Here is a 10,614-nt window from a genome sequence, read left to right on the forward strand (position 1 = left end):
ATCCCCAGTAGGGGGTGTGCAAGAGGCAGCTGATCGATGACTCTCTCTCATCGATGTTTCTAACACTCTATCTCTCTCCCTTCCTCTCTGTATAAAATCAATAAAATATATTAAAAAAAAAAATTAGAAATCCCGGGTCTGGCCAGCGTGGCTCAGTGGTTAAGCATCGACCTATGAACCAGGAGGCCATGGTTGGATTTTTGTTCAGGGCACATGCTTGGGTTGCAGGCTTGATCCCGAGTAGGGGATGTGCAGGAGGCAGCCAATCGATGATTCTCTCTCATCATTGATGTTTCTTCTCTCTCTGAAATAAATATATACATATATATTTTAAAAAGAAAAAAGTAATTAGAAACCCTGTTTGTTTGGTTGTTGGATACTTAATAAAGACTAACAATTATTGCCATCTTTCCCTAAATACCAGGGGTAGGAAGCTTAGTGGGGAGAGTGGAGAATCGGGAATTCTTTCCTTCAGGGTGTCCTGCGCTGGGAACATGGAAAATTAGGATCTCTAGTTATAAACATGATGGAAACATCCATAGACAGATATGAACTCCTCATTTTCCTTGAGCTTAACCAGCCTAACTTGTATAAAGCTACAAAGAAAGCAGGCTAAAGTGAAAGCCAGATGAATGGGACTGAAAAAGACATAGCACTCATGGCTTTCAAGTAGGGTACAGATCACCCTACCTCATAAACCAGGAATTGAGGGTCATTGAGATAATATGGAGTAGTTGTTAAGAGCTCAGACCCAGCCAGGCTCCCTGACACACCTTGAATGTGCTCAGCTTCCTTACCCTGCACACAAGTACTGTCAGCCAGGAGAGACTAACTTGTGCTGCAGTAACAAACAACTCCAGAAACCTCAGTGATAGGCATTGACAATGGCTTCTTGTTCACTATGCATGCCCTTCATCAGTTGGACATCTTCACGCTCAGACAAAGGCTGCCAGAGCAGCCCCCAGCAGGCACACTGCCAGGCATCACGGCACAGTGAAGAGAGAACACACACTCGCTTTTAAAGCTTCTTCCCATAAATGACACATGACACATCTGCCCTTATTTTATTGGCAAAAGAAAATCATATGGTCACTCCTTAGTCCAACAGAGTGGGGATGTTTAAGTCTGCCACAGGCAGGGGCACTGCAGGGAGGGAAACCAAAATACCTGTTGACTAGTCATTTCATTTACCAGACAAAGCTAATGACAATAACAGTCTCCGCGCATCGGTTGCCCTAACAACTAGATGAGTTAATCTTATACACAATGCACTCACAAGAGTGAGTGATACACATTAAATGTACATATTTCCCATTAATATCACTACTGGACACAGTGTCAGTGACAGAGCTGAAAGAGATCCCAGGTGGTGTAACTGAGAGGGAAAAAATGTGTGTGTCCTGAGAACTATGGGTCCACAGATAACTGAGCACCAAAACCATGTAAAAACCCATGTAAAGCAGGTTTTTTGTTTTTGTTTTGATAAACAACATATTTATTTTCTCACAGCTGTGGAGGCTGGAAGTTCAAGATCAAGGTTGGTTTCTGGTGAGGCCTCTCCCTGGCTGCTCCTCTGTGCACAGACTCCAGGTGTCTCTTCCTCATAGGACCCAGTCCTGTTGCATTAGGGAAGCAGGTTTTAAAGAGAGAGGTGGGGGAGTAGGAGCTGAGGCAGAAGGGATAGAGGAAAAGATGAAGGAGAAAGAAAGAAGTGAGAAAAAGAGGGAGACTCACAGAGGAGAGAGTCCCACCCTATGAAAGCCCAGGGAGAGAGAGCTTCAGGGAGACGCAGCCACTGAAGGGCTGGGTTACAGGGCACTGACTATCTCTGTCAAACGCCTCCTTTTCCTTGGACTAAAGTCATCCTGGGCGATTTGTTATGCTTTGCTTTCCTGAAAAGGCTGAGTTCCTTTAGCTGCTAGTGACTCTGCACTCCTTAATTATCCTCATCCACCCTGAGTCAGTGCCTATGGGATGGAAGGAGCACTCAGAAGAAAATAAATTTCCCTTGGGCTCCAACCTCAGCCCCTCAGGGGACCAAGCAATTTCTGCTCAGAGGTGCCCAGGACTGGGCAGAAATGAAGGTGAAGGGGAGGCTCCAGAGAGAGCTGGCTTGCTTTAGCCCCAGGCTCCCATCTGTACAGGGGTGGGTGAAGGGGCAGAGGTTGGGAATGCTGGCTGGATCTTGCTCTAGCAAGTGTGCACATCTATTAACTCGTTAAAGTCACAACAATTCCAGGCTGGTTTACAGTCACCTCCCTTTTATAGATGGAGAAGCTAATGCCGGGGCTCACAGTATGAGCTGTGCTGGGATTTGAATCCAGGCAGTTTGCTCCAAAGTCCATGCTCTTGATGACTGTAATCTAACACCTGCCTTTCTCATGCCTTCTTGGGGCACTATTTCAATTCTTTTGTGGCCTAATAAGGTATGGGAGCCCTAGTTTGGGGCTCTGGACATATAAAACCTAGAACTTAGTTTAAGGGGCTCATCCCACCACCCAATAGCAAGGATTCTTTGCTTATAATACATTTATCATATTTAGAAAATGATGTCAATCATTAGTATTCCACTGGCTCCATTCTACATTAATTTGTCTCTAGAAACATAACCAGCACAGACCGTAAAAGCTGCTTTCTGTCCTAGCAGTCTCAATAAAAGGTGCCCTTTTGGGAGGTGGCTTCTTGAGCCCTTGGACCCAGAAGCTTCTCTCTGGTCCTCTCAAGCATCATTTTCGCACCGATTGCCTGCTCAGGGCTTCCGCCAGCAACTTGCCTTCCCTGGACAACCATTAGCTGTCGCAGCCTGATTCTATTGCTGAGTCAGGCAATCAGTTTTAATTGCCAGTTTCCACCCCCAGCGGTGTCTCTTCCTTGTGGGAGGGAAGAAAGCTCTCTCTTAGAGCTTGGTGTCTGCTCCTGGATCAGATGCTCAGAGTGGCAGTGCAGGCCATTCAGAGAATCTGCTGCAACTTCTCAGGCCTCAGTTTCTCCATTCTTGTGGGCCGTCCTGGAGGAAGACGAGGGTTTGTTTGGGTGCCGAGCCTCTCTTAGCCTGCCCGCAGCTCAGCCCCACTTGCTTGTTTTCTGATAGCTGGCCTCTTTTTGTCCCTGCAGATTCATTGCCGCTCTTTGCCACACTGCTACCTGCCTTGAGCTGGGCTTGTTTGGATCCCATCAGAGGGAGGGCTCTTTCTGGCTTCCAGCTGGGCCCAGCAGGTAAGATGCCTGGGCAGGAGACCTGGGGAGATCAGGACATTTATCCCCATGGCACCTCCCGGTGGATCTCACCTCAGGGTCTCTGGTGGCAGGTCAGAGCTCCTCTCACGGGAGCCCCTTTTCTCAGTCCTCAGCTTTCCCTCCCTTGACCCTTGCAATTGGTTGGATGATTGGCCTCCATTCTTTGCCCCTCCGGGTGTCCATGCTGTTAGCCTGGAAGTGACTTTGTAGTTGCTCCCATAAAAGGAGGAGTGTATTTTCCCTGCCCTGGGACTTGGCTTTATGACTTGCTTTGGTCCATGGAACGTGGGTGAAACCAATTGTTTATGCCAGTTTCAAGTCCAGGTCTTTGGACCTGTTGTGTGTTTCTGTGTGCCTTTCTGGGAATCTGCCATCTCCCTGAGAAGAGCTTTCCGTGGGCACTGCTGCCTCTCCAGCCCGGGCCTCAGGATGAACCCATCTGGAAAAGCCCAGAGCTCCATCTGCAGAGAGGAACCAAGCCCAGCTGGACACCAGCTTGAAGCAGAGCCCACACTGAGCCAGATGAGCTCTAGTCAACCCACATGCCTCTGAGAAATCCATGCTCACTGCTGCATTCCACCAGGATTGTGTGATAAAGGGTGGGGCACCGGAGTCACTGCTGTATTTCTGTGCTCTCCTTACTCCCAGCTCTTACACATAAATATTCCCTCCATTAAACCCTTGGGGAGTCACCCCAATTTGGGTGTCATCTGTTTCCTGTGGTGACACCGAACGAATGATACAGGCACAGGCAGGGCCCAGTTCCACCCCAACATTTTATCACATTTGCCAGCGAAGTTCAAAATATGACATTCAATACCAGCTGTCCCTCTTCTTTGTTTTCCCATTTGCTACTCCATATTCAACTGAAACCCTAATCTTAGAAGCCAATAATGACATCTGATTTTACTCTTTGTATTTGTTCATTTGTTTTGAAGTTTTCAACTTTTTATTTGGAAAAAAATTTCAAACATATACACAAGTAGAGATATTATGATAAACACCATAATACCCATGACTCAGGTTTAACAATGATTAACATTTGCCAATCTTGTTTCATCTATATCTTTTCTGTTTTTGTTTTTCCTCTTCTAAATTTAATGACCTTTCTTTAAAAAAAAAAAGTTTATAGATTTTAAAGAGCGAGTTAAGGGAGAAGGAGAGAGAGAAACATCGATGAGAGATAACCATTATGTATTGATTGGCTGCCTCCTGCACGCCTCCTACTGGGGATCCAGCTTGCAATCTGGACATGTGCCCTGACTGGGAATCGAACCATGACCTCCTGGTTCATGGGTCAATGCTTAACCACTGAGCCATGCCTGCTGGGCTAAATGTAATGACTTTTCAATGCCAGGAGGAATCCAGAGGTCCCATCTTAGCTCTGATCTGAGATCTCTCTATCATGTTTGCTACTATTGCTCACCCTTTCTTCGTCACCCTTGCTGTCTCCTGGGCCTCCTTTTATCTCCACCGCTCTCTGTTTCCTGTTCTGGCGCTTAAATGGCAATGTTCCTGAGGGCCTTGTCGTTCATCTGTTTTCCTTCCTCTCTGTGCTCTTTTCCTGGACAGTTTCAGCTACTGGCTTAATCTGTGAGCCTCTCCATGTTCCTGTCTGTCCACTGAGTAGCTTCACTTGGTTGTTGCATGGACTTCACATTGAGCACATCTGGCCTAAACCAAACACAGCGACTTCTCCTTGGACCTTCTCCCCCTCCACCTCCTCTCTGGGTTCCCTATCTCAGCTCAGACCTTCCCCAGTGCCCAGTCCCATACCTACATATCTTATACCTCTTTGACTATTTCGCTTCCAAATAGTCTTCCCAATTCTTCGAGTTTTTCACGTCCCCTTCCTTGGTTCAGGCCCTCATCATCTCTTGCTTGGGACATTCTACATCCCCTCTGACTAGTTCCCCAGGCTGTTCCTCTCCTAAGTGCTGGTACCATTTTTCTAAATCACATGCCTCATCATGCTAACCCAAGCACAACTTAGCAATCTTCTATGGCTCTATTAGAAATATATTCTAAACATGATTGACGTGACATTGAACCTCATTACCACTTTTTCTTCTAATCTTTCTTCTAATCTTCTAATTTCTTCCTGTACTCTATGCTCCAAATATATGGCCCTGCTTGTTTTCCTCCTAAGACACCACATGGTTTCATGTGGCCTTTGTTCAGGCTGATCACTGTTATTATTTATTTGTTTATTTATTTATTTATTTTAGGATTAAAGAAAATGAGGTTCTGGTTCCCAAACACTAACTTCAAAGCACTCCTTCCACAGCTCTGGAATCAATCCCCCTTTTGCCCTTTTTAAGATTCTTGCTGGCATTTAAATGTGTTGTTCCTGCCAAAGGAAATAAACATGGTATTTAATTTTTTGAGCAGTCCCATTAGAGTTTCTCTTTTCAAAAGTGGCCCGTTTGCTATCGCAGTGGGTAGCATCTCCATGGAAATGCTACTTAATGTAAAGTTTCTGAGCCTTCCATAGGCCTTTGAGTGCCCCCAAGGCAGGAATGGTGTGCTACACATCTTTTGATATATCCCAGCGCCTGGCATGTAGGAAATATTAAGAAAGTGTTCGTTCAGATTGCATCTAAATTAGCATTGGGACCAGGAAATAAGATCAGGAGAGGGCACAAATGTTGCCAGCCAATTGCAGAGGAAACTGCCAAACATATAATCTATGAGCCGAGAGGCTGGGGTCACCCCATCCCCTGCAGCGAGGGCCTCCAAACCTGTCAGATGTCAGTTGCATTTGCAAAGCTAGGAGTTCAGGTGGAAGGTTGGATTTTTCTTCATTAAACTTGTCATTCCCCAAGGTGGGGCTCTGACAGGAACCCAGTGAGATGTCAAGCTGAGACAGCTGTTGCCAAACCTGGTGGAGGCATCCAGACAGCCGGAGATACAGCTGCTGCCTCAGACTTCACGAGCAGCTTCCTTCTCTTCTCGAAGGAGGTCACAATGCCTAACAAATAGGAACAGGGAGGCAGTCATGGTGTGAAGACAGAGACAGAATTGGGTTTGAGACAGAGCACGTGGATTTGAGTCTCAATTCTGGTTCTTATTAGCTGAGTGGCTTTGAGCACGCTATGCCACCCTCTGGGCCTCATTTTCCTCACTCATTATACAGGTTGCTGGGAACACTGAGTGAGATCCTGTATGTGGAAATGTTTTACAAAATGCTCAAATGTGCCAAAAACAGGTTTGGCTCAGTGGATAGAGCGATGCCTGTGGACTGAAGGGTCCCAAGTTCAATTCTGGTCAAGAGCATGTACCTTGGTTGCAGGCACATCCCCAGTGGATGGTGTGCAGGAGGCAGCTGATCGATGTTTCTTTCTAATCAATGTTTCTAACTCTCTATCCCTCTCTCTTCCTCTCTGTAAAAACTCAATAAAATATATTAAAAATGTTCAAATGTTAGGTATTATAAATTTAGAATATATTAAAATTACGTTTAGTTTTCAACACACACACACACACACACACACACACACACACACACATACACATTAAGTGTAGAATGGTCAAGTCAACACATCTTTGCTCACTGTCTATCATATATGCCCAGCTCTCTGCTCTCAACTGTGATAGATGCAGAAGTTTATAACATCAGTTTCCTGACTAAGAAATGGATGATCTAGTTGGGAGGTGGGACTAATTTGTTGTTCACTCTCCATGCTTCTATAGAGGGGAAGACATTTCTACTCCATAACCAAGGTGGAATATTTCTATTTCTCTTCTCATTCTTCTTAAGAGAGGAGGGTAATTTGTACGATTGGTGAGCTTGGCCAAAGGGACTGAGCATGGTGGCTCAGTCCCCTTTCCCTTCTCTCTTCCTGAATTAGTAGATTATTGGGAATGCTTCCTTTCTCTATCTTTGCCACAAAGTAGGCCTTTGGGTGGCATGGGGGTCAGAGGAGAGCAGTGGTTGGCCAGCTCTCTCAGAGACTGTGTGGGCAGGTTAGGTTCTGGAGGAGAGTATTAAGGCTTCATTCTCTAATTTGTCAACATCTAAATTTTCTCCCATTTGGGGGGAAGCACCTGCTAGTTACCCAAAGGGCTTGGACTTACCTCAGAGCCACTGCCTCTCTAAGCTTAGGTTATTTAAATTAGACCAGTGCCTTGGGAATTCTGAAATCTCCCCAGCTGGGCTTGCCCCTCCACATGCTACAGAACAGTTCCGAATGTACTCTGATTAGGAGTTTCTTCATCTTTGGCTTTGAACTCTCTTAAGTGTGTTTTGTTTATTCTACTTGACATTCTTGCATCTATGGCTTAATATTTTTCTCCAAATTTGGGAACTTTTTGGCCATGATTTATTTATTTATTTTTAGATGTAAACACTTTTATTTGGCTTTTTGAAAGCAAAAGAAGGGTAGGTTAACACCTACTTTCCAAGTTAAGACCTAAAACTGTTCCCAAAACTTCAAATAAAAAACTCCTGCTCTAAGTACAAGGATGATCTGTATCACCTTTTTAACCAGCAATAAAAAAGTAAAATATAAATTTTCATTTAGAATTAAAGCAAATACTTCAGTATCACAAACACACTGTGAAACTTCAAGAAATACACTGCTGATTTGGAGTGAGCATTTATTTGCACAATTACAACATGCGGACAGATCCAGAAGAGGGGAGCAGGCCTGGCATTTGCACCCCAGTGCAGCAGTGAGTCACACCACCTGCACAAAGAGAGGCACACAAAGGGGCTTTGATCTGCAATGACCTGTCCGTGGAGGCTAAGGTGAGGGGAGTAGCGGCTCAGCTGTTCCCCATCCTCGTCAGAAGACTCTCTCTCCAATGTGTAGGCCATGAAGCAAGCGTCAGGTCTCTTGGGGACAAGGCCATGTCCCCTCTCACAATCTCGAAGCCCATAAAGTTGAAGGTATGGAACAGAGCGGCTATCATCACAGTTCTTATGGAAGCAAATGAAGACGTGGTCAGCATGCCACTGCTCCGCCGAAAATTCCAGAACTGCAAAGCTGTCTTTGCTCCCCGGGGGCAGCACACTGCCTGGGACCTCGATGTAGAGGCAGCTGCAGCCCAGCATCACTCTCCAGTGATTGTCTGGGCATCTGAATCTGGTTTGGACGTTGAGAATTCTCATCTGGTTATTAGATGTTAGTTCCTCTGTTACATCAGCCTATTACCAGAGTAAAATGAATTAGCTGAAAAATCGTGATTCCTCTAACTGTTCCCTCAGGCACCTGGGGTCTTCAGGGGTGGGTGAGGGACATCAGGATGACCACGGAGGCCCTGCTCTGGACCCAGGTCACTGCAGCAGGAAAGTGAGACCTGCCAACCTGGTGAGAGGGGTCACCTCTGGAGAGGACAGTGGGGAGGCTAAACAAAGGTGGTGGGGAGGGCTACTGCCTGCTTTTCTGTACACTTTTGAATATTTTTAGTCTTTAAATTTTTATTTTTTAATTTCAGAAAGGAAGGGAGAGGGAGAGAGAGATAGAAACATCAATAATGAGAATCATTGACTGTCTGCCTCCTACTGGGGACCAAGCCTGAAACCTGGGCATGTGCCCTGACTGGGAATCGAACAGTGACCTCCTTGTTTATAGGTCCACGCTCAACCACTGAACCACACTGGCCAGCTGAATATTTTTAGTCTTTTATAAAAAAAATTCACCTATATGTGTATGATAAAAATGGAAAAACTGTTTGGGGAAGGATATTGAGGCAGCATTGTGAAGGCCCTGAGAAGTTTGTGTTTCAATCCGTAAATCTAAGGAACTGTGGATGTTATTTTTGAGCAGAGTGGTAGCAGCAGGCTCAGGAGAGAAGTACATTGAAACGCTAAGATTTGGATTTAAGTAGGGAAAGGAGATCTCAGGATGAGTCTCAGAAATGTTCCACCTGAGTCCCAGCCTCAGGATCAGAAGAGCGATATTCTGGGTTATTGCCCCCCCCCCCCCCCCCCCCGCCCCGTGTTTGTAGTTAATGAAGAACCCAGGAGACAATGTGTGGTGACAACAGAAATGAACTTAAAGGGCCTCTTAGCCACTATCAGAGAGACCCATAATGTTTGTGTGTCACAGAAAGCAAGGAAAGGGAGAATCCCATTAAGGAACTGACGACCAACAGGGTCAAGTGGTGCTTCCAGTTTTGCTTCTTTCCAATTTATTCTCCAAACCACAGCCAGAGCAATCTTTGTAAAGCACCCATCTGATTGTGTCACAACTTCAGCGGTTTTCCTGGGATCTTTCTAAGTAGAGCTGATGAGGAAAGCTCTCAGTTCCTTTCTGGTTGTAAGCCTAGAGGTCCCTGGGGTCATATTTCCCTTCCTTTCTCCTGCTTGGAGGAACCAAAGTGAGAAAGAGATGCTGACAAAGCAGAGAGCAGTGGAGATGAAAAACAGGAAGACTAAGAGAACTTAAGCCCCGAAATCCAGTCTCACTTTGAGGCCTGGTATGCCAAAGCTCTTTCTGAATTTGGTTACCACATTTTTGCTCATGATAGTTGGTTTTCTATCTCTTGGAGCCCAAAAAATCCTGAGTAATAAACTCCCCTTTACTGTTGGATTCCTTAGAACATTTAACTGACAATCAGATTTTATCTGTTGGCAGCACATTTGAATTGTTCTGATGAAGTCTATGAGGATTTATGGCACCTAACGTCACTCTATCTGCCTTATATATACAAAGAATTCTGCCTCGCTGAACGGGGGAAGTTGTGGGAGGTGACTCAAGGAGCCATTACAATTTATCCTGAGGTACATCCTGTGACTTTGGTGGTCATTAGTGCTGCTTACCATCATTCCAGTTCTCCTTTCTGGCTTCGCTCTCCGTGACATTGAATGTGACCATGTGATTTGCTTTGACATAAAATGCAAGTGGGAGGTGCATGAGAGACTTCTTCACAGAGTCTTCAGCAGGTTGTGTGCAATTCCCACGTTCCCTTCCTGCTTCTCTGGAGATAGTGAAAGCACATGTTGAGATAAAACTTCCGTCATCTGAGTGATTGTGATGGCTGATACCCCTTCCTTCTATTATACCTCCCCCCACCCCAAAAACAAGTTTGATCATGTAGGAGAGAAATAAATGTTTGTTAAGTCACTAAAATGTTGGGGTTGTTTGTTACCACCATACAATCTATCATATCCTGATTGATACCACCATTAAAAAATTTGAGTATTATGAATTTCAGGAGATGTTGAATTTGGACTTGAGTATCTATATTGACAATAATTATGGAAACAATGGAAGTAAAAATGTCAACTGATGTTTAGAAAAATCATTTTTCCCAATTCTCTCAGATTTCGTAGACCTTGCGTTAGGGTCTGCTAATTATTTCTCTCAAACCCATGTTCAAGCCCTAGGTAAATATTTTATTTTGCTGTATTTTTCCAGTCTGTTATTGTTG

General features: G+C 45.0%; 1 protein-coding gene across 1 annotated transcript; it reads right to left on the reverse strand.

The window, feature by feature from the left end:
* Positions 1 to 7,570: 7,570 nt before the first annotated feature.
* On the reverse strand, positions 7,571 to 8,502 carry LOC118716686 (ornithine decarboxylase antizyme 1-like). Its single transcript, XM_036434244.2, has one exon. The coding sequence runs from the start codon at positions 8,348 to 8,350 to the stop codon at positions 7,763 to 7,765; it is 588 nt and encodes a 195-aa protein (XP_036290137.1). The 5' UTR covers positions 8,351 to 8,502; the 3' UTR covers positions 7,571 to 7,762.
* Positions 8,503 to 10,614: the final 2,112 nt, after the last annotated feature.

This window comes from Pipistrellus kuhlii, unplaced genomic scaffold, assembly GCF_014108245.1.
Source record: "Pipistrellus kuhlii isolate mPipKuh1 unplaced genomic scaffold, mPipKuh1.p scaffold_m20_p_12, whole genome shotgun sequence".
NCBI lineage: Eukaryota > Metazoa > Chordata > Mammalia > Chiroptera > Vespertilionidae > Pipistrellus > Pipistrellus kuhlii.